This window comes from Mytilus edulis, chromosome 3 (assembly GCF_963676685.1).
Source record: "Mytilus edulis chromosome 3, xbMytEdul2.2, whole genome shotgun sequence".
Classification (NCBI taxonomy): domain Eukaryota; kingdom Metazoa; phylum Mollusca; class Bivalvia; order Mytilida; family Mytilidae; genus Mytilus; species Mytilus edulis.
This window is the reverse complement of record NC_092346.1, coordinates 85,240,724-85,266,721: the sequence shown is the minus strand read 5'-3', so window position 1 is coordinate 85,266,721 and position 25,998 is coordinate 85,240,724. Positions and strand designations below refer to the sequence as shown.

At 35.1% G+C, this 25,998-nt stretch overlaps 1 protein-coding gene across 1 annotated transcript; it reads left to right on the top strand.

Annotated features, from left to right (window-relative positions):
- Positions 1–5,725: 5,725 nt before the first annotated feature.
- On the top strand, positions 5,726–25,934 carry LOC139517657 (von Willebrand factor A domain-containing protein 8-like). The gene is made up of 5 exons (XM_071308934.1): positions 5,726–5,905; positions 9,399–9,648; positions 13,312–16,140; positions 22,742–24,286; positions 24,818–25,934. Exons 1-5 carry the CDS (start codon positions 5,855–5,857, stop codon positions 25,798–25,800), a joined length of 5,658 nt encoding a protein of 1,885 aa, XP_071165035.1. The 5' UTR covers positions 5,726–5,854; the 3' UTR covers positions 25,801–25,934.
- The last annotated feature ends 64 nt before the right edge of the window (positions 25,935–25,998 follow it).

Sequence of the window (25,998 nt, the reverse complement as noted above, 5' to 3'; positions counted from 1 at the left end):
TTTCTCATCTCAAGGTCTATTAGGGATCCTGACCCAAATATCTGATGAAATTAATGACTGAGCTAAATGAATGCCCCAAATATCTGATGAAATTAATGACTGAGCTAAATGAATGCCCCAAATATCTGAGGAAATTAAAGACTGAGCTAAATGAATGCCCCAAATATCTGATGAAATTAATGACTGAGCTAAATGAATGCCCCAAATATCTGAGGAAATTAAAGACTGAGCTAAATGAATGCCCCAAATATCTGAGGAAATTAAAGACCGAGCTAAATGAATGCACCAAATATCTGAGGAAATTAAAGACTGAGCTAAATGAATGCCCCAAATATCTGAGGAAATTAAAGACTGAGCTAAATGAATGCCCCAAATATCTGAGGAAATTAAAGACTGCGCTCAATGAATGCCCCAAATATCTGAGGAAATTAAAGACTGAGCTAAATGAATGCTAAATGAATGCCCCAAATATCTGAGGAAATTAAAGACCGAGCTAAATAAATGCCCCATATATCTGAGGAAATTAAAGACTGCGCTAAATGAATGCCCCAAATATCTGAGGAAATTAAAGACTAAGCTAAATGAATGCCCCAAATATCTGAGGAAATTAAAGACCGAGCTAAATGAATGCCCCAAATATCTGAGGAAATTAAAGACTGAGCTAAATGAATGCCCCAAATATCTGAGGAAATTAAAGACTGAGCTAAATGAATGCCCCAAATATCTGAGGAAATTAAAGACTGAGCTAAATGAATGCCCCAAATATCTGAGGAAATTAAAGACTGCGCTAAATGAATGCCCCAAATATCTGAGGAAATTAAAGACTGAGCTAAATGAATGCCCCAAATATCTGAGGAAATTAAAGACCGAGCTAAATGAATGCCCCAAATATCTGAGGAAATCAAAGACTGAGCTAAATGAATGCCCCAAATATCTGATGAAATTAAAGACCGAGCTAAATGAATGCCCCAAATATCTGAGGAAATTAAAGACTGCGCTAAATGAATGCCCCAAATATCTGAGGAAATTAAAGACCGAGCTAAATGAATGCCCCAAATATCTGAGGAAATTAAAGACTGAACTTAATGAATGCCCCAAATATCTGAGGAAATTAAAGACCGAGCTAAATGAATGCCCCAAATATCTGAGGAAATTAAAGACTGAGCTAAATGAATGCCCCAAATATCTGAGGAAATTAAAGACTGAGCTAAATGAATGCCCCAAATATCTGAGGAAATTAAAGACTGAGCTAAATGAATGCCCCAAATATCTGAGGAAATTAAAGACTGAGCTAAATGAATGCCCCAAATATCTGAGTTAACTACAGATTTAGCAACATGAATGCCACCAATACCATATTGAGCAAAATGAATGCAACTTATATCTGTGTAAACTACAAATTGAGCAATATTCATGCCACTAATTTCTGAGTAAACTACAAATTGAGCAAAATTCATACCACTAATTTCTGAGTAAACTACAGATCGAGTAACATGAATGCCACTTAATTCTGGGTAAACTATATAATGAGCAACATGAATGCCACTGATACCTGAGGAAGAGTTCTGGTGCTATGGAAGGGTCAGCAGCTCCAGCTTCACTAATGACAATAACAGTATCACCCCTGATAAAATTCATTGAAGAGTCATATATAGTGAAAAAGCATCAAAATAGTGATAAGAGTGCAAACTATACACTGAGGAAAATAAAAAAATACAATTGTAAAAGCGTAAATGTCACGACAACACTACACAGAAGACTATAAATAGAGCAACATGATTGCCATAAAAGGCATTAACAAAATGTCACTAATTTCTGGGTAAACTACAGATTGAGCAACATGAATGCCACTAATTTCTAGGTAAACTACAGAATGAGCAACATGAATGCCACTAATTTCTGGGTAAACTACAGAATGAGCAACATGAATGCCACTGATACCAGATTGAGTAAAATGAATCATAATGGCACTAATTTCTCAGTAAACTACCAGTTTGAGCAAAATGAATTCCACGTATATCTGAGTAAACTAGATAGATAGATATGAATGCTACTAATTTCAGAGTAAACTACAATTTGAGCAACATAAATGCCACTTAATTTTGAGTAAACTGTAGAATGGGCAACATGAATGCCACTCATATCTGAATTAACTACAGATTGAGCAACATGAATGGCCATTATATCCATGAAGTAAACTACAGATTGAACAATATGAATGCACTGATACCAGATTGAGCAACATTAATGCCGCTAATACCTGAGTAGAACAGATAGAGCAACACGAATGCCACTACATCAGGGTAAACTATAGTTTGGGCAACATGAATGCCACTAATTTCAGAGTAAACTGCAATTTGAGCAACTTGAATGCAACTCAATTCTGAGTGAACTACAGAAGGAGCAACATAAAAATGAGAATGGAAATGGGGAATGTGTCAAAGAGACAACAAACCGAACATAGGGCAGACAACAGTCGAAGGCCACCAATGGGTCTTCAATGCAGCAAGAAAATCCTGCATCCGGAGGAGTCCTTCGGCTGGCCCCTTAACAAATATGTATACTAGTTCAGTGATGATGGACGTCATACTAAACTCTGAATTATACACAAGAAACTAAAATTAAAAATCATACAAAACTAACAAAGGCAAGAGGCTCCCGACTTGGGACAGGCGCAAACATGTTGCGGGGTTAAACATAAATACCGCTTATATCTAAGAACTACATGAACTATAGATTTAGCAACATGAATGCCGCTTATTTCTTAGAACTAAAGAATGAGCAACATGAATGCCACTTATTTCTGAGTAAACTACAGATTGAGCAACATGAATGCCGTTAATTACTGAGTAAACTACAGATTGAGCAACATGAATGCCGTTAATTACTGAGTAAACTACAGATTGAGCAATATGAATGCCACTGATAACTTTAAGTAAACTATAGATTGAGGAACACGAACACCACTTATATCTGAGTAAAATATAGATTGTCTGAGCATCACATATTTCTCCAATACCAATGAGCAGAATTAAATAATATCTGGTCTGCAGCTAGTGTTAATACTTCTAGATGATATGTGTTCCTTCTATAACTACAGGTAATAGGGCAACGACATTTTGAGAAGAAAAAAATGATAGTGAGGAAAATATATATATTAGACATCTATCATATGACCTCATTTTTTCTTGCAACATTTGTCAGGTTATATTTTCAATTGGAGAAAGGTGTCTCAAGCACAATGTAACTGTATATTACTGGATCAACAACACCAAGTACTAGTACTAGTATGTGGAGAGGTTGATATGAGTATGTGACATCTATTAAATATCCCTTGGACTTAACCTCAATTTCAAGTTCATACTAATTATCTATTATACATATACTGACCGACTTTATAAACATTCATACATAATGTGCTGGGTTAAACATGTTAGCGGGATCCTTACCCTCCCCCTAACCTGGGACAGTGATATAACAGTACACATAAAAACGAACTATACAAATCAGTTGAATAAGGCTTAACTCATCAGATGGACAAAAATACAAGTGGACGTGGCCGGGTACTTGTACATCCCAACAAATAGACACTAGGAACAGATCTGAGAGTACTCGCAGTTATCTGACAGCTAGTTCAAAGCCACTAAAAACTAATAAAAAAATCATGCATCTAAGACTGTAAGGTCATTTTCTTGTAAAACATCAATACTAGTATTGCAGAAGATAGACATTTATATACGTATTATACTCAACGTCACGAAGTAGCACATGTGTGAGAAAAAACTACTTCACAGATAACGAGAAGGCTCCTATCGATGTTGATGTAACATCCTGATCTTCAATTAAGATTTTTTTTAAGACAAAAAGATCTAAATTCGAGCAGAAAATGATTTACAGTTGTACACTAGAACATTTGTTAGAATTGATATCTTACCTTTGATGAGCATGCATTAAAAAATCTACTTGCCTATCTTATGCAACTGGAGAATAAATATACAGCTCATTTCTAACATTGAACATCGCAGTCTCCTATCGTCCATTTTGTTCAGTAGTCACTAAGAAAATGTATCTGCTGGGACAAGTCTGTCTGTCACTCATTTAAAAGAAAACTTGCGCTATCTGGCCAAATCGTACATATGATAGGAGCAATTTTTAAATGTTCGTGAATATTTTTCACATCCGTACTGTACATAATATTCAATGTATAACTCTGGCACATCTTTCAATAGTTTTTCAATAACCCATAACGCTGGAAAGCATCTAATTTTCTGGTAGGTACACATAGACAGCCGAGCCTTTTCTGAAAAAAAAATCTGCTCACATTGTGATCAATTTTTATTATGACCAGACAATACTTTCCGTCCTAACAATTTGTACAAGAAGGAGAATATAGCCAATCTAAAATCCATTCTAATCCAACTCCAATCATTCCGAAAGTAAGCTTCCTACATTCATGTAATAAAAAATTAAATAACACTTTTATTCTTAAGTTTTCTATGTTGTGTCATGTGTACCATTGTTTTTCTGTTTGTCTTTTTCATTTTTAGACATGGCGTTGTCAGTTTGTTTTAGATTTATGAGTTTGACTGTCCCTTTGGTATCTCAGTTTCGTCCCTCTTTTATTGTTTAAATCTGCTGCGTTTAGAGTACTTTTCGAGATTTATCTTCATAAGTAACGTTCCACTCCAAATATTAGAATTTAAGCCAATAGTATGTATGTGCTAATAATATGCAGATCCACCTACGATCAGCTTTGTCTGAGGAAGTTGCACATCGAATTGGGTGCATTTTGCTGTTTTAATGTTCCATGTTCACATTCAAATAAACACCAAATTCCCAAATTCGAACTGGAGTATATGTACAATTAAAACAAGATTTTTAAATTAAATGGCATGTTACTTTTAAATTCTTCTACTGTAGATGATGGTTATGGCTAACCAAAAAATCCCTTTTCTATGGAAATCTTAAACATACCACTGAAATGACGCGATTACGTGACAGGAATACAGTACACAAGAACACTCAGCACATAGAAATACAAAATTAAATAATGCAATATAGTATATTACAATATGTTAACCCAGAGACATATAACATAGAATACAATACAACACACTATTATATGTCTCTGGTTAACCGCAGAATAACAACGGACACCTCAGTCCCATAAATTTACGGTAGCACACCATGACACCGCAAACGAAATATTAAACTGGACCTCTGCTGTTGTTTCAATCTTATCTACACAAACGAATTATCAAACAGAGGGTGGCCAGTTAAACGAAATATAGCACTGAATCCTGAAATATCATGAGGAGGAGGGTCGTGCATGTGCACCCACCACCTGGATCTGCATCTGATTCACAGGCACTTGATCTGATATTTGATATTGAATGTAAAGCGACTAACAACATTCAATCATATTTCATAGACTGTGTTTTGGGCCTTAAAGGTTTTACCAATTACAATTAAAAATATTTGACTAAAATTATAAAAATATTTATAAGCTATCTATAATTTTGAAAATAATTCATATGATAAGTTCATTTTCTTAAATATAACATTTGATTTGTTGCTGTATATTAAACCTGGGACTATTATGTATAATAAGGAACAGTCTCAAGATTTAGCTAATTTTGAAAAAAAAATCATTTAAAAAATACAGTATCGAAAGTTATACGGATCTTATGCGATATTCCGACTTTGAATATTAAATTAGTATTTACGTATCGCTGCTAATTCTACTATTAATGGCTGCGCCCATGAAGTAATTTTGCGGACTTTGAACTGTTGAGGGTCAAACATGTCTAAATAAATATTCATATCGTTCTACTTTATGACACAACAAAGATAAATGTTCCAAGCAGCACGGATGAGCGTCGAACGCTCAATACGCCGACTTCAGGTAAATTATTACAAGTAATCACGTCTTTTCAACACCACAACTTATGTAATGATTTTTTTTAGGTTCTACTAGCCTTGAATCAAATCTGGATCCAATTAGACCAGTCAAATAGTGAAACACAACAATTTTTTTTCCTGCATTTTAAATTCAATAAATTATGCAGCCCAAAAATTTAATACGAGACAGGATCTTACTTGTGTTAGGCATGTTAGGGGATACACTCTGTATAGTCCGAGATTACTCTGACGTCCAACAGCTGTTTTGCCAGACAAGCTGGAGCCGTGGCCGTGGCCCCAGCTTGTCTGGCAAAACAGCCGTTGGACATCAGAATAATCTCGGACTACACTCTGTATAGCCTTACCGGACGCAATTACGAACGATTTTTAATGTTTGCCCCCTTATATTATATTTATGCATGATAACTAATAAATGTTTCTATTAATTAAAAACCCACTACATTATTTGTGTTTTCACGAAAAAAAGTTCATGCACACTTGGTTAATGTTGCAGACGACGAAAAATTAAGTTTCGTATATGTCAAAATAATGACTCCCTCTCTTGGAAATTACATGAATAAAGCACACAAGTTAGTGTAAATTGCCTTCTTTTGTTATTATATAGATAGAAAAATATCTCCTGAATCTGTTCATATCTATGATACCCTTTATCGTGCCCAAATAAACAAAATAATGAACCTTTTCTCAGACTCAGGTGATCCTGAGCATTGTCAGAAGAAAATAGTATTTTTATTGAGAACTCCGAAAGTAAAGGCTAAATATAAATTAAAATCATAGGTTCACTAACTGAAAAGAGAATTCAGTGCTTCTTAGACGAAAGAACTTGCATAAAAACAAAAAATCTGAATTATTAAATTTTCAAAATATTTTTTTGTCACTAATTTCGTCTGTAACTACTGCTGAAGAATTTGAAGTAAAATACCATATTACACTTCTAATTTTCTTAGGAAATAAGTTTAAGATAAGATTAATGTATGTTTTATGAATTTAGATCGTTGTCATTGATTTTTTCTGCCAGATATTTAAATATAGTTCCGTTCGTAATTGCGTCCATATTGGGCTTGCTAGACCCATAAAACTAGGTCATGAAAATCTTACCAAAGTATCCCAACGTAAATAGAAAATTATGTGTGTTATGATTCAAAATGAAAAGCATTCATACATCTTTAATTCTATGGTACAAACAATTCAAGAAAAGTATTCTACAAAGAAAAAAAAATAATTAAAGTTCAAAAATCGTTCGTAATTGTGTCCAGTGAGCTCGTGGCTACACAAGTAAATTGTAATTTTGCAAATGAAAACTGCAGTAAAATTAGTCAAATTTACTCACCAAGGCTTGCTTGTTTAGTGGGTCAGACAAGGTAATTTTATATAGGATAGCGATCGCCATTGACAGTAAAACCTCGTCTAACCCACTAAACAAGTGGCCGGGTCAAACGAGGTTTTACTGTCAATGGCAATCGCTATCCTATAATATGAGGCAGACATTACCTGTGAATGGGGACGAAGTCTGTATGAATTATTTTTTTTAATTCAAACATGTTAATAACATGAATAAAAGAAACGGAAATACCGTAACGTTTCTGATTTTGGTTCTGTTGTTAGGGATTTAGTTGTGAAGTTATTTTAAAAGTTATGACGTCATATTCAATGTAAACAAAGAAACGCTTTTCAATGGGTAACGTTTTTTTCATATAAAACAATTATTAAAAATGAATTGGTATCTTTGAGTTCCAAATAAGTCACTTCCAATCCTATATTTTACTATATTGTCAAAAATATATATTTTATTCAAAGTCTCATGCATACAAGATGGGAAAAAGGAAGTGGATTTCTGCGCAGATGCAGGGATTTAAAAAAAGTTTGAAATAAAAAGTAAACGATTTTGAGTTCTTTAGTAGAATAAAACTTTCAGGAAATTTCCCGAATTTTTATTTAAAAAAAAAAAAAATTCCTACCGTAATAAGTGTGACCTCTATTATACCACCTATATATTTTTTTATGCCTTCTCAGTTGCAGATCCAGAGGGAAAGCTCTGTGGGTTGGAACCCCGCCTTTTTTTAGACGATCAATGCATTTTAATAGGTACATTTGGTTGGAACCCCCCTTTTTATCCTGGTTTGGGGACCCCCTTTTGAAAATGGCCTTGCTTCTTGTGACTTCAAAACATTGAACATGTTGAAACTATTTTTATGCCCCATTTACATGGGCATTATGTTTTCTGGTCTGTTCATTCGTCCATGTCCGTTCGTTGGTTTGTTCGTCTGTTCACCCGTTCGTCCTTCCAGCTCCAGGTTAAAGTTTTTGGTTGAGGTAGTTTTTGATGAAGTTGAAGTCAAATCAACTTGAAACTTAGTAAACATGTTCCTTATGATATGATCTTTCTTATTTTAAACCGTCTACTGAACATAGAAAATGATAGTGCGGATGGGGCATCCGTGTACTTGGGACACATTTTTAATTGGTTTTACTTTGAGAGGGCAATTTAGTAATAAAATTCGTTGTGGAAAAATTTTCTTTAATTTCCCAAAGTAACATGAGTAATGATAAAATAAGTTATAAATGCATCTGAGGCGGAAAGGGTAATTTAATTTTTTTAAGATGACCTAAAATAAAATTAAGCTTTGACACATATTCTCCATTTCTATTCTCCATTCTCCATTCTCAATTTTATCTTGTATATTTGAACTAATAATTATTATTTTCTACCATTGATGGTCTTTCCTTTTACTTTTTTGCAAAATCTCAAGAAAAACAATACCAGACAAGAGAAACCATATTGGAAAAGGTTTAGTTGCAAGTTTGAAAGTCTGAAAAAAAGATTTGATAAGGATTTTGAATTTCATCAGTATACAATGTTAACATGTAGAAAACATGTGCAATGTATATTGATTTTTATATTGCATTTTTTTAATTTTTTTTATTGTTTTTCTAACTATACATAGAATATAAGATACTTCAAGGTAATTGCACATTCCATAGGTAATGATTCCCATTGGTAGCAAATAATAACAATGCCATTCTATGTCTCAATTTTTCTAGTTAATTACCTTCATTTGTACTATTGTAACTTTGTATCAAATAATTCAGAAGAGTCCCTTGTGACATCTAATGAATGCTGATGGACCTATTTTGTCCATCTTTTCTTTCATTTATGGAAGGAGACATTTTATTCTATATATTTTTGTCAAGTACATGTACATGAGGTAAGGGCAAAATGAAGGGTCAAAGAGAAATATTTGAAGAAAGACTTTTAAATTTTAAGCAACAGTCATACAAGTGAGAGGTTTAACTAACTACAAAATCATGAGGATTATACCATTCGTTTTCCATTTGTTTGATGTGTTTGAACTTTTGATTATGCCATTTGTTAAGAGACTTTTTATTTTGATTTTCCTTTTCAGTTTGGTATTTTTGTTATTTCATTGTTGTATTTATAAACATATGTTGACCTATTATTCCTATTCCTACTCTAGGTTTTGTCAGGGACATTGAAAGGAAACTATGGAAGACCCGGTTGTGAGTTTTTGTCCATACGAAATTGTTCCAGCAGCTCTGGAAAGTCCAGTGTCAGCATTGGTGAAATTTCCATTAACGTGAAAGATGCTAAAAATCCAGAACTAGTGCCTTCCAAGTATCTTGATAAAGATTCACCACAGTCCATACTGAGACATCTACAATGGATTATGCAGAAGGATTCACTGAGACAGGATATCTTCCTTATAGGTAGGTTTCCTCCAGCTGCTGGATGTTTTAAACAGCAGAATTTGCTGATATAAAAAAAAATCAAAATGTTAAAATTACTAAAAGAGGGACGAAAGATACCAAAGGGACAGTCAAACTCATAAATCTAAAACAAACTGACAACGCCATGGCTACAAATGAAAAAGACAAACAGAAAAACAATAGTACACATGACACAACATAGAAAACTAAAGAATAAACAACACGAACCCCACCAAAAACTAGGGGTGATCTCAGGTGCTCCGGAAGGGTAAGCAGATCCTGCTCCACATGTGGAACCCGTCGTGTTGCTTATGTGATTACAAATCCGGTAAATAGTCTAATTCGGTAGGTCACATTCATGAAAGGGAAGGGGATTGTAGTTACGACGTAAGGAACATATCCGATATCATTTGTGAAACGGTTATTCCATAACGATCAACCAACTCGTGATGGCGTCCGTAAAATTTACGAAGGGATGATTTCAACTAAATAAATGTATCTTTATACTCAAAGCTAAATGCATTAAATGATATTGACCCTGCTCAATGTAAAAATAACAGAGGCGGATTTAGAGGGTTTTTCAGGGTGCCTGGGCCACCTCTTTTGTGAGAAAAATTTGGTTGGTTATATAGGGAATCACTGAAGCAGTCAGTGGGCCCCCTCTTAAAAAAAAAATTTTGGCTCCGTCACTGAATAATATTCTTTACATTTTGTGCATTCTTTTAAGGCTATATAAATTAAGAACATCCAATTTTTGGCTGCTTTAAAAACATGTGGTGAGGCTTCCTCTGACAAAACCCCAGCTGGTGTGTAGTGGCAATAATACTTCATACTGCATAACTTTTTTTTTTTTTTTGGGGGGGGGGGTTTAAACATGATTATTTTTCATATTATTGCTATTCATGCTTACTTTACTTGCCAAACTTCTTATTGATGAGAAAAATTTAAAATCTCACTCATATTCACATTGACATTGGTGAAGTTAACATGAGATAATTAGACAGCTTTTGGTATACAATTTCATGTCGGCAGTTTCCCAAGTCAGTCCATATATTAAACAATAGTACAATCAAGCAGGATTTGTAAATGAGTCTTTTTTATGACCACCAATCCCCAGGTCAACCCTATGGTTACTAGCTACTGCATGTCAATAAATTTTCATTAGGCCATAATAAATTACAGGTTTGTTTGCCTAAACGCTACCTACCCAGAAAAAAGCTGCCTACTCAAATTCTTTTATTGTCCTGATTTAAAGAAGTTTTTTTTTAATCAAATAGGCATGAAGACTAATAAACATCTGATACTTCGATTTCTTCTTTTGAAAAAAAAATAAAAAAATGCCTACCTACCTACCTACCTACCCACGGTCTCAACCTTTGGGTAGGGTTTGGGCAAACCAAAATATTTTTAAGTGTGGCCTTACACAACACAATTTGAGAAAGAGGTTGACTACTATAATGTCAACTGCAAACGTAGCCAAGGGTTGTCATGGCTGACAGATTCATGAACTCAAAACATTCCTTAAGAACTGAAGGACATCTCTGTCAATTATTTAAGCTTCCCTTACTAGTAGTTATTGCCTTCAAATATGACCACACCCATTATTAAGGGATACAAACAATTGTAAATGCATACCAAATGAACCTCAACTTAAAGGAAATGTAATTTGTGCAACTGTCAATCTACCAACCTTTGTTTGGTATGAAGATTCACTATTGGGAAATTATAACATTGTTACAGACATGTGGATGTATATCTCACAGTTTTATATTCAGCTGACCTCTTATTTCTGTAAAAATTCTAGCATGAAACATACTTATAAAAAAACTCATCCAAGAATTCGATGTTTCAAAATGTGACCAAAACACACATTAATTCATGAATGTGCTAGTTCTTGAGTTAATTGTAAGTGCTTTTTGGTAACAAATTGAACAGGTTGGGAACAAACCCTCTATATATGGTGTTTATATAAAGATTATCCCTCTATACAGGTATAAACACCATAAAGAGGGGTTGTTTCCAACCTGTTCAATGTTTTTATAATACATTAAGTCTTTGACTATATTCCTTTTGGAAAGATAAAAATCAAGGTTAGAATTATTTCCTAAGCAACATATCATCCACCAGGATTTGGCCAGGTTAACCACAAAATCTATACACTGAAATATAGTTCCCAATTCTAACAAAATATCTAAAGGAACAAGTATAAACAGCAACCTTTGTTCTCCAAGTTTTTCTATTTTAGAAAATTGACTGACCTATTGACCAAAATGTATAGGCCTTCTCTATTTCTCCTATTTGATTAAAAGTTCAATTCCAATCAAACAAGGAGTAGTCTCTAGCTATCATCCGGAAACCATTAGATTTGGACACATGAGCAGAGGGAAGCACCAATAAATTAACTATCTTGCTTTAAAGAGCATAATAAAAGGGATAACTTGATTTTTTATTGTGATAATTAGAAATTGTGAATTTGTATTTGTGACCACTGATGATGTCTCATATTTGTAAATATAAAAAGAAGATGGGGTATGATTGCCAATGAAACAACTCTCACCAAGACACAGAAAGTAACAGCTATAGTCTTTGGGAATGTCTTTTTCTTTTCAAATCGAAATCAAAACTTAAGACCCAAATTACCTTAGACTTTCTAAGTTCTGTATTTACGCCTTGAACACTGAGGTCCCAAATTAACTAATGTAAAATATTTCAAACGAAAAAAACGACGGCCTAATGTATGTAGTAAATAATAAACGAAAAACAAACATGTAACACAGCAACAAACGACAACCTCTGAATTACAGGCGACCACATACAGGGCCCCAAATCCTCTCCTAACCTGGGCTCATTTTGTCTTCCAAAACAAATTCTGAAATGACTGAAAAAGATCAAACTGTGTCATGCACGGTCTTAATTTTAATTAACGTGTCTGGCATACACAACTTAAATCCTTGTATCTATGATGAGTTATTATACCAACTGGGTCCGGTGCTTCTGTTTATGGAGGGTTTTCTCATTGAAGGTTTCACCGGCCTAGTAGTCAGTACTTCTGTGGCGACACGAATTACCATTGTTTATGTCATAATAGGTCATAAATTAACTGTTTACTAAATTTTGAATTTCACAATACTATTGATGTTCGACCCTAGAAATAGACAACCTCTATAGCTGTATTTGTCAAAACCTTTCTAAATTGTGGGTCCTCAATACTATTCAACTTATTAGTTTATTTTACCTTTTATAGACGACTGAACGTCCGGCTTACATAATCTTAACCCCGTTATCTATGATTGGGTCGATGCCACTGCTGATGGATAATTCCTCCCCGAGAGGAAAACCATTTTAGTAGTCATGAGTACTTATGTATCACATAAATTATCATTGGCATGGTAATAATTATAAATTAACTGTTTATTTAACCCAGAAATAGACTACCTCGGGTGTATTTGGCAAAACTCTTCCGAATTTGGGGTCCTCGATGTTCTTCAACGTCACACATTTTTGGGGTCCTTTTAATTAATATTTATTTTTTTTTATATTCGAGCGTCACTGAAGAATCTTTTGCAGATGAAATTCGCGTCTTTAAACTTACAAAATTTTAATCCTGGTATGTACAATTTAGTTTATTGATAAAAAGTAATAAGATTTTCATATTTTATTTAGGTTCACCAGGACCATTGAGACGGCAGGTGGCCATGATGTATTTACAACTAACCAATCGTGAAGGAGAATACATTGCCTTGTCAAGAGACACAACTGAGTCTGATATTAAGCAGAGGCGGGAGATCCATTCTGGAAATGCTTTTTATCTCGACCAGTGTGCCGTGAGAGCTGCAACGCATGGGCGAATATTACTTTTGGAGGGAATAGAAAAAGCTGAAAGAAATGTACTGCCTATTCTGAACAATTTGTTGGAAAATCGTGAGATGCAACTAGATGATGGACGATTCCTTGTTGCAGCAGAACGGTATGATAAACTTTTGGAAGATCATTCAAAAGAAGAGCTTGATCAGCTCAAATTAGTACGGGTAAATGAAAGATTTCGGGTAATTGCTTTAGGTCATCCTGTGCCTAAATACAAGGGTAACCCTCTAGATCCTCCTTTGCGTTCACGATTTCAGGCAAGAGACATTCATTCTCCAACATTTAAGGAAATGATGCAGAGTCTGCAGGATGAACTTCATAATATACCAACACACCAGTTGTCTCAAGTACTGTCATTTGCTACAGCAGTTTTGACAAAAGAATCCAATACATTAGGATTACCAGATTTTCCTATTTCCAATATTTCGTCAATTGCCAGGATCTTAAACACTGCACCAAATACCAACATTTATAACTTAATACAGAGATTGTATCCTTATGACGTAATGCTTGGAAAAGAAGGACAAACAGCTGTCAAACAACTTTTGACAAAATTTGAATTGTTAGGAAAAAATGACTTATCCAAAAAGACTGAAGAAATTTCACCTCCAATTGCACCTAACGATCAAGCATCTGTGATATTAAACGACAAGTCAAAATTAAGTGTCACAGTAGGGACAAAACCTTTAAATAGAACTGGCAAAGAGTCATTCGTTCCTACACCTTATCTTGATAATATGTTGGCAGAAATGATTCAGTCTCATATGGTTGGCGATTTTTGTATTGTTGGTCCACGGGGAAGTGGTAAAAGTGCCATTGTAGAACAATTTGCTGAGATGTTAGGTTACCATGTAGAACCCATTATGCTATACCAAGACATGACGTCACGAGATTTGCTTCAGCAACGCCACACTTTACCAAACGGAGACACCACTTGGAGAATGTCTCCTTTATTGACAGCAGCAATAGAGGGGAATTTAGCTGTTTTAGATGGTGTACATAGAATTAACCAAGGATCGTTTGGTGTTTTACACAGATTGATACATGATCGTGAGCTACAATTATTTGATGGCACACGACTACTTCGACAAGATAGATTTTTAGAAATAAAAGAGAAAACTGGAGAAACGACAGAAGAACTCAGTGCAAAAGGAATTCATCCAATACATCCTTCATTTAGAATTATTGCTTTAGCAGAACCACCAGTAACAGGAAGTGGAACACAGCAGTGGATAACACCTGAAATGCTTACAATGTTTCTTTTCCACAACCAAAGACGCCTTTCTAAACAGGAAGAAATGCAGGTCATTCAATCAGTCGTTAAAGATTGTCCAGACTTGACCAAATTGTTTGCATTTGTTCACCAGCTGCGTTCATCCACGGATCCTGCTATGAATTCAGTTGCTTCATCTTTGTCAACACGTCAGCTGTTACGAATTGCTAAGCGCTTAGCAGCTTTCCCTAGTAAAGATTTCCACAATGTTGTACAGAAAGCTTGTTTAGCTAGATTTCTACCACGTCTTCCAAAAGTGAGTCTTGATCAGGCTTTGGAAGCTGCTGACATTAGAAAAGACCAGCACAACTTAGATTATTCTGATAAAGATATGACATGTGAAGTAAAGGAGGGCAGATTACGGATAGGTAGAACGTCAATTCCATTGTACAATCCAGAAAACAGAACAAAAGTACCTGACATTTTATTTTATGAGAACCATCAACATTTAATGGTTATGGAAGATATGATGAAGGATTTCTTACTTGGGGAACATTTACTTCTTGTTGGGAACCAAGGTGTAGGGAAAAATAAAATCGTAGATAGATTTTTGCAGTTGTTAAATCGACCGAGAGAATACATTCAGTTACACCGAGACACAACAGTTCAGACACTAACACTTCAACCAACTGTGAAAGATGGGATCATAATATTCGAGGATTCTCCTTTAGTAAGAGCTGTCAAAGAAGGCCATGTGCTTGTTGTGGACGAGGCAGACAAGGCACTGACGCACGTGACTTGCATTCTGAAAACACTAGTTGAATCTGGCGAAATGCACTTAGGTGATGGTAGACGAATTGTACCACATAATTCTGGATTGAAACCATCAGCAGAACTGATTTTGAGCCATCCAGATTTTCGAATGATAGTCTTAGCTAACCGTCCTGGATTTCCATTTTTAGGAAACGACTTTTTTGGAGCATTAGGAGATATTTTTAGTTGTCACGCAATTAATAATCCTGATATGGAATCTGAAATGGAAATGCTGAAACAGTATGGACCTGACGTTCCAGAAGGCACATTACGTAAACTAGTTCAGGCCTTTGGTGAACTTCGCGATTTGGCAGACCAGGGTTTAATTGCATATCCTTATTCAACTAGAGAAATTGTCAACATGGTAAAACATTTACAGATGTATCCAGATGAAGGATTGACCGCAGTTGTTAGGAATGTTTTTGATTTTGATTCCTACAATAATGAACTTAAAGAGACTATTGTAAAAACAATGCAGAAGCATGGTATACCATTTGGAGCAACCGAGGCAGTGGTGAATTTAGCAAGACTTATGCCGCTGCCAAAATTTGAGTTGAAGGGACAGCTTCAAATATCAAGTCAAGGTGATCGCAAACACACAGGTTAATACGATATTTCTAATTTCTTCTTATATATGTAGGATTTTGAACCGCGATGGTACTCTGAACTGTGATGATACTTTGAAATTCGTTGGTTTGTCGCTGAAGTGTGATGGTGGTATTGTGACGTAAACTTATTGATAGCTACGCCAAAGTGCGATGGCGGTATCTCTGAACTGCGATGGTCTACACAAACTACATTTTCAAGGTTTTCCATGTCGATGTAGGAGTCAATTTGTATGTCAGCAGTTTTTCAAGTTTTTAAGCAGCTTATAAACTTTTAAATCTACGAGAAACGAGGAGAATTAATGGAAAGGGGAAAGTGAACCTTCTGCAATTGATTTTTGATTTTTCTACAAAAAGTAAAAAATCACAAAATTACTGAACTCCGAGGAACATTCAGAACGGAAAGTACCCATTCAAATGGCAATGGATAACAACTGTCATATTCCTGACTTGGTACAGGCATTTTCTTATGTAGAAAATTGAGGATTAAATCTGGTTTTAAAGCTCGAAACCTCTCACTTGTATGACAGTCGCATCAAATCCTATTATATTGACAACGATGTGTGAACAAAACAAACAGACATAATAAGTAAAAATGTCACAAATTGTTCATTAAATACATACGAGTCGCAGACACTCTCCGTATTATGAAATTACGGTAACGATGAACTATCGAGAGGAACAAAGAAAAGATAAATTGTTACTGCAGAATTTTGTCAGCATACAGAATATCAAAGAGGACGATCTCTCATTTAGTATGCAACTGAAATTTAGGACAAACATAGACAATAATGATATTATTTTTACAAACTATGAAAAAAAGATCTACCTCACATAATTAATCAACATCTGTAGATATTAAACTAGCCATCACACGTCAAATATACCATCGCACATCAGCGAACGGACCATCGGACTACAGCGTGTCGTGACCATCGCACTTTAGCGTCCTCATCGCACCCCGAGTCCTACATATATACAAGAATTTGTTACAGTAGTATAAATATGTTTTTAGGGACTAAATTAAAATTGGCATCATACACCAAGCTTTATACAAGAATTAAATCAACTGTGACGTGGCTTTTTCCAGTATCACTCAATGATGCGAAAAGTAAAATCACAAAAATACTGCACGTCGAGAAAAATTCAAAACGGAAAGTCCTTTATCAATGGCAAAATAAAAAGGCCAAAGACATCAATCGAATGGGCAACAACTGTCATATTCCTGACTTGGTATCGGCATTTGCAATATAGACAATATTGATCAATTTGCATTCTAGGACGTCCACCATAAACTTCATATTTTGCATTCTGTTACAAGAGAAGACGTTAAAGCAGACGTTTTGTGATAACCTGTCTACCTTGACCTCAAGCAAACAAATAAATCCAAGAACACCCAACCATTGTTCATTTTCATTGTTTTTTTTATTTCTTTGATAGTAGTAAAAATGCTATTATTCATTTATGCGATAACCAAAAAACAGTCTTTCGATGATATTAATTCAACTATAAAGATTTTAAGGCTCTTCAAAAATAAAGTTGTTCTAAATTTATGATCTTGACCTAATTTTGGGCATTGGTAAATGTTATTTTTTTGTGTTTATATCGGTTTCACGTGTGCGTTTAGCATTAAGTCCAACTTCATATGGTAAAGTTGTTGTCTAGGAAGTTCGTTTTGTACGACTGCAAATTTGTTGTGGTCGTTTTATGGTTTGACTTAATCGTCATCGTAATTGTCCGAAGATATTTTGTTTCCAGACAATTAATTTTGTATGTGTGTATGGATCTCCGTGAAATTGTACAAGTTTTAAGGGGTTATTGTTCGATAGAGTTTAGGAATGGGTGGCCCAATAATGGCCATGAACAAGCATGTTTCTTGTTTCAGGACAATAACTTGTGTAATAACATTAACGGTGCCAATTTTCCTGCACCAGATGCGCATTTCGACAATACATGTCTCTTATATGGATCTCTGTGAAATTACACAAGGTTCTATTCAAAAGAAATAAATGTTTAGATCGATTATTGGGATAATGTCCTTAACCGTTTCGGAAGAGGGATCAAAACAATAGTTTTGTATAAATTCTCATTTATTGACCAATTTCAATGTTTTTTTTAATTCAAAGTTGAATTTTTTGGGTTCTTTAATATTCTGAATCTAACTATGTTTTTCGTTTTTTTTATATATATTAGACCGTTGTTTTTCCCTTTTAACTGGGTTTACACAAGTTATTTTGGGGGACCCTTTATAGCTTGCTGTTTGGTGTGAGCCAAGCACCGTGTTGAAGACCGTACTTTGACCTTTATGTTGTGACTTGGATGGCGAGTTGTCTCATTGGCACTCGTACCACATATTCTTATATCTATTTAGATTTTTAATTTTGGCCCCTATTTTTAAATTGGTCCACATTGAGGTCCAAAGTGTTTTAAATTAAACTTTGGTTAATTTCATTAAATAATAAATTATAGGGGTTCTTTGATATGCCAAATCTTACCAATTATTTAGAATCTTTTTAGGGGCCGTTTTTAATTGGTCAACATTACTGTCAAAATGGTCTAAAATTTAATTGTCAGGCTTCTTGATATGCTTCATCTAAACGTGTATTTATATTTTTTTGTTTTTGGGTCCAGTTATCAAGTTGGTCCAAATTGGGTTCAAAAAATAAACTTTGTTTGATTTCAGCAAAAATATAATATACGGGGTTCTTTAATATGCTAAATCTTAACGTGTTTTTGGGATACGATTGCTTTCAAGCAATCTGTAGACTTTTACCGTTGACTCAGGGCTCATTCCCTCACGTCAACCGTTTTATTCTAAACATTCAGCAACATCTCAGATTCTTATGATTGTCTTGCTTTAAAAGGTAAAAACAAGCAAAAGGATTGAACATAAACAACTTTCCTGTAATGTACTTCTCATAATCTTCATGTTTGATTTTTCCCTTGACTTATATGCGTGTTTTTAACAACACGGAAAGTCAGAATTAAGCAGTATTTATATTTAGTGTTTTTATAAATTTAGTAGAAACCCGTCAGAGGGAATTCCCCAGTTTTGATAAATGCGAGAGTTCTTTGAATTCCGATAATTCTATTTCTGTCATATAAGAACTGAAGTGGAGTTTTCTATATATATATTTTTACCGTTATGAAACTGATACTGACTGTACTCTCATAAAGAAATTGAGACTCATTCATCATATATTAAATTAAATAAACGTTCTTGTTCCAAATCGCAAGTCGCGGGTTTGTTTATGTATTAATGCGCATGCGTATAGTTTTCTTGATTTCAAGGGGTATCATATTTGGTGGTTGTTCTGGATTCCCCGCTTATTAATTAATTTGAAACTCAATGGATTCTTTCTATGACTTCCTGCTATTGATGGTTTAATATTGTTGTTGCATAATTTAAAATCATATGCATCATTTAAATTAAAATCAATGAAGTTTTACCTATAACACTCCTTTAGCCGAAATGGAGTCTTCCATATTATCGTTTCGAGTTGTCTCCCTTTCAGAAGTATTTCCCGTTAAAATCGTCAAGAAAAATTAACTCGTTAGATGTCGATAAACGTCGTATTATATTAAGAACGATCTCAATTTAAACAGAGGAGTGTGTACGGAAGGATTCATGCCCACTGACCCAAAGGAAATTAATAATTAAACAGTTAGAAATGGGGTTCCTCCTAGAATTAACAGTGATAAGATACGAAGTGAATAGTCCGAGATTACTGGGTACAAGTCAAATCGGCACCCATAGAAAAAGTCAAATCGGCACCTGGTTAAATCGGCATCTAGTCAAATCGGCACCTATTTAAAAGTCAATTCGGCATCCAATAATATTTGATATAATATATGGGACTGGGAAATGGGGTTCCTCCTAGAATTAACGGTGATAAGATACGAAGTGAATAGTCCGAGATTACTGGGTACAAGTCAAATCGGCACCTGGTCAAATCGGCACCCATAGAAAAAGTCAAATCGGCATCTAGTCAAATCGGCACCTATTTAAAATTCAATTCGGCATCCAATAATATTTGATATAATATATGGGACTGGGACTATTTAAGTTTGTAATTTAAGTATACTAGCATAAAAGTCCCCACGGTCCCAGCTTGTCTGGCAAATCAGCCCTCAGACATCAGAGTAATCTCGGACTATGAAGTGAAATACCTTCTCTCTCTCTCAGTGACTGCTGTGGAAAGTAAACTTGGAATTGATAGTACACAAATAAAACACAATAAGTGCATTGCTCGTACATTTGTATCTGGGATTGGCTATTTTTAAAGTTGAGTGACTATTCAGATTTATATTACCTTTGCATGTGCAGTTGAATTAGTTTCGAAGTAAGGCGTCAAAGAAAAAAAAATATAATAGCCTTTCAAGACGTCATAATTATTTGGACTATCAAGGCCAGGGCTGCCAAAAATGCGTGAGACTCACGCATGTTCATTCTTTTTTGCAGCACTATCCTTGGATCTATTTTTTTCCTCTTTGATCTTTTCTATTTTGGCCAAATCTCACGAATTTGCTTAATGAAAAGTTGGCAGAACTGCTATACATGTGTCAATGAAAACTATATGGCAATCGTATCCCTCAGAGCATTCTGCTCTTGGATTGGATTTAGGCCCTGTTATCAAATTGTTACACATTCATGTCCAAAGCAACGTGTTTTTGGATCTAGGCCCTGTTATCAAATTGTAACACATTTATGTCCAAAGGGTTCAAAACTAATCTCTCTTTATTTCATAAAAAAAAATATTTCCTTGGATTCTTTGATATGGTGCAAATAATAGAAAGAAAAAAACAAATGATATCGGATATCCATCCATGACACAAAATCAATACATACAGAGCAAAAACACACCTAAAAGTAAAGGAACAGCGCATTTATTTATATATTTATTAAATTTCTATGTGGTTTAATTCAAAGTCTTGAAATATTGGGCTTTTATATTCTGGATCTAAACATGTATTTAGATTTTGGATATTGGACCTTAAAAGGAAAATTAACAATTTGAGTTTTTTGTTTATTTTAATTCTAAGACAACATTCATTCTGTGTTAGAAATCTTTGCTATGTCAAATACCTTATCACGATCCAAATTTAGAGCTGTACAGGCTATACTTTGACATATAATGCTTTACCTTTTACAAATTGTGACTTGGATGGAGAGCTGTCTCATTAGCACCCATACCCCATCTTATATTTGTATAAAGCATGAATGTTGTGTTCATACTTACCCAAACTGTTCAGAGTTCGACCTTTCCAGTCGGTAAAAGCTACGCCCTGCGGATCATTTATTCAAAGATATTATATTATAAGATTAACTTAATTTGGTGTATGGAATGATTGAAAGCTGCGTTAATGTTTCATCTGACAGGGTTCATTTGGCCTTTAGTAGCTCCATGTTACACATGTTGTTCAACCTTTTTCTCTTCAATCATGGTCAGTAAAGCAGGGTTAATGTGGAATCGACCTCATTTTTGTAACTTCATTGGTCATCGTGAAGGTTTCTTGGTGTAGTCCGTTTCTCAAATTCTATCTGCATTGACTGCAATGTGTCATCTATATTTGGTGTGTGCTTAGATGTTCGTCGAACAGATTTTTTTTACCTACACCTCATGTTATAGATCAGGTATTCACGTTAAGTTTGCGTGCACATGTCACCGATGCCCACGCTAAAGCCTTGCAATCGAAGAAGGGTATAACTCTTGAACGGTACATTAATTACAACTCAAAATCGAAGTCTGTTTGTGTGTTGTGGTTCTAAGCATTGTGTATGAGTATTATAAAGTGTGCATAAGGCTAACTACAGTTAGAGTGTGGAAACAAAAAAGGACGGACGGGGGCATAAAAACTTTGTGGAGATTAAATGCATAGACTTCCGCCTACAAAACCTTTCGTTTTTGCTTGCAAATTCATTTTTTTTCGTGAAAGGATGTTGTTTGTCTTACGATAGTTCTATTCTTCAAACAAGGTGGAGATGAACCAATTCCATTTACTGAGCCACGCTCTCATTGTATTGTTACCTAAATTTTGAAGAAGTTTTCAAGTCGGTGATAACGAGTTGACTGTAAATAAACTCATCACAGATACCAGGATTGAAATTTTATATTTGCGCCAGACGCGCGTTTCGTCTACAAAAGACTCATTAGTGACGCTGAAATCCAAAAATGTTAAAAGGGCCAAATAAAGTACAAAGTTGAAGAGCATTGAGGACCGAAAATTCCTAAAAACTGATAATGCATTTAAATGCAGACTACTTTATTTTCAGTCATATTGACGAGCAGGATATCAATTAATATTTTTGTCGTTTTTTAGCCATGGCGTTGTCGGAGTTTGAATACTTGTACTATATGCATTTGATATCCCCCGTCTGTTGTCGCTCATTCAAACTTTTCTATTAATTTGCTTCCCAAATTTGGGTCTATGGCGTAAATAATGATGGATCGGGACGACCTAGAGATTGCGACTTTGAAAGGGTTATTACTTGTGCTTGATTACCATATTGTTGCCTATACGTAAAATGATGTTTGTCAAGTTTCCTTGTTTTACTTTGTTGATGTCTTATTTTTCAATATTTTTCTTTTATTAATAGCTTTGATGACATTGCCCATGGAGACTACCAACGTTAGCATGAGAGGTCCGATAGAAATTGCGATACAGAAATTCAAATTAGAAAAAGAGGAATCAAGATCAACAACGTTTTCAGAACAAGAAGCCTTCTGGAGTCTTCCAATGAATGAAACAACAGTTATTAGCGATATTGCAGTAACAAAGGCAGAAAATAGATCACAAGGCAAAGGGTCTTCGGACATCATCCACATAGCAACTGCTAATCCGGTTGGCTTATTCACACTTAATCCAAGAACTTCTGAAGCAGGTTTTATTGATATGTATGATTTATTTCCGGGTGTTGCGGGATCATATCGTCCAAGGGTAAAATTAGCTCCTTTGGCAGAGCCACTTGACGATAATTTATTAGTCCACGAGGAAGTCGCAAATGTATTGTTGTCCATTAATTATGAAAGAGGTGAGGTTGTTAGAATTTCATCGAGTTCATTGCCTGAAACACAAATTGAGAAACGGATGTTTCCTTCAAAACCTGTACAAATTCCCAACCAATTCAAAATGTTGCCGAGTACGCTTCCAAATTCTAAAGGTACTGTTATATTTTTCAAACAAGGTGGAGACGAAATAGTTGCATTTACTGGGCCACACACTCATTGTATATCTTTACCTGTGAATATTGAAGACGTTCTCCAAGTCGGAGATAACAAATGGACTGTTACTGCAACTGATAATAAGAAGTATTTAATACATTTAAATGCAGACAACGACTTTATTTTCAGTCATATTGACGAGCAGAATATCGATTTGAAATTATTAGCATCAGCACCCTTACCTCTGAGTGACGTACAGTTATCAAAATCATTGGATAAACCAACAACTGGTCCAAATCGAGTAGTTGTTACACCTACCAGCTATGCTACTATTCTGTCTGGGTTTCCAGATTCATCCAGCATTGAAGTTTTCTCAGTACCACGGACACCTTTAGCTAATAATAGTTTATCAGGAAAAATAGATCCTATGTTAGGTCTTCTTGGTAAACCAGCGTCATCTGCATCTGCTGCACAGTCAAAAGGTGCAATTCTTAATTTGCCAAACTCTGGGCAAATAGTAAGGTCAATACCACCCTGGAAAGTACCGGAAAATGTATACGAAAAGGATCAGAAACCGAGAGATGCAAGTGGATTCCTTGAAATTACAGATGTTGTGAACCGTACCTTGAGATATATTCCTGTACCAGGAGCAACCCGTACATCTCCATATACTTCGTGGTTGTACGACATATCCGATTCCTCTGTGTTAATGGCCCCAGCTAGCAACGACGGTCTAGTTACTGTTGATACAGGAGGGTGTATAAGAATGTGGGAAACTGCCCTGGTTAATATTGAACGGTCTCTCGAGGAATGGAGGCGAATGATTGGACACGGAGACGACAAACCTTTACAGGTTACCTACGACAAGGAAAGTGATCGCAAAGCAGATAACCCAAAACATGGAAAGACTGACCCAACTGGTGCTGCACATCATGGCGGTAATACTTGGGCTGGTGGCACTGGAGGTAGTAACACTGCTGGTGAGTAGTTTGTTTATGTTGTGAGTATTGTGAATTCTCAAATTACTAGTATACTACTTATAGTAATTAAACCAATTTAACGGGAATTTTTCATATCAAAATTTCTTTTTTTGATTTTGTGATGCAGTTTGAAAGAATATTCGTTTGCAAACATTGCTACGCTTTTGAAGCTGTTAAAAAATTCACATCTTTAATAATAATTTTCCTTTAAAGCTTAAAATGAATCTAGAAAAGGTGAAGAAAGTACACAGCTATTAAAGAAATGTGTGTTAACCGTTTTACTAATTACATTTTAAAAAAGCTAAATTTTGAACTCCATATTGCAATCGTAAAACTTTTGTTTTAGCATGTTTGAAAATCACGAAAACAAAGGCAATTTAAGAGTCAGAACATTTTGTACATGACTATTTTCGTAAAATAAAGCTTATCAATATCTCAGGATTATGTAATTCTTGTATATTAATCAGTATTCTGAGTAATTTGAACTAGTATTTCGTACACAATTAACACATGTATGTCTCATTGCTGTAGGACTCGGGGGTTTTGGTGGACCCTATAGATTAGATGGCGGCCACAACAAGGTATATCAAGTGCCTCAGTGGCAGAAAGACCAAGTTCCAGAAGAAGTCAAAAAGGCTGCTCGAGAAATGGCACAGAAGGCATTTAAAGAAAGACTGAAAGAAATAAATATGAGTGAATACGATGCTGAAACTTACGAAAAGTTCTCTGGCAGTGTGAGGAGTCAAGTGCAGTCATTACGGGTAGTTTTGGACAGTTTACAAGCTAAAGGGAAAGAAAGACAGTGGCTGAAAAACCAGTCATACGGTGATTTAGATGATGGTAAATTAATCGAAGGGCTTACAGGTGAAAAGGCCATTTACAAAAGAAGGGGAGAGAAGGAACCCGAACTTGGAACGCCACAAGAAAAGCCTAAGCGTATTCGATTGGTTGTCGACGTTTCTGGAAGTATGTATAGATTTAATGGCTATGATGGACGTTTAGAGCGGGAAATGGAAGCGACGCTTATGATGATGGAAGCCTTTCAAAATTACGAAGAAAAATTCAAATACGATATTATTGGGCATTCCGGAGAAGATCATAAATTGGAGATATGCAAGATAGAAAAAATTCCTGCAAACAACAAGGAAAGACTGGTTATTCTTAAAACAATGCATGCACATTCTCAATTTTGTTTGAGCGGTGATAATACATTGACGGCAACAAAACATGCAATAGATAGTCTTGCAGAAGAAGAAGCAGACGAACATTTTGTCATTCTGTTAAGTGATGCGAACTTTGACCGATATGGCATTTCTCCTCGTCGATTTGGGCAAATATTGCGTTCAAACGACAAGGTGAATGCCTATGCTATTTTTATCGGTTCTTTAGAGGACCAGGCTTCTCAGTTGATCAAGGAATTACCGATGGGACATGCTTTTGCTTGTATGGACACGAAAACTTTGCCACAAATTTTACAACAGATTTTTACCTCGACCATGTTATCATCAAGTTGATGAATGCAAGGAATAATCTTATTCTGTGATAATTTTCTTAGTCAGTGAACTTTATGCTATTTTTTAAGGAGTATTTATACAGCAATGCATTTGTATCTTACAATTATAAATATAAATAGAGTTTGATTTAAAAACAGATTTTATTTTGACATATTCTGATGAGCACATTTGTCCTGTTCGTAACGCTATTATGTTGAA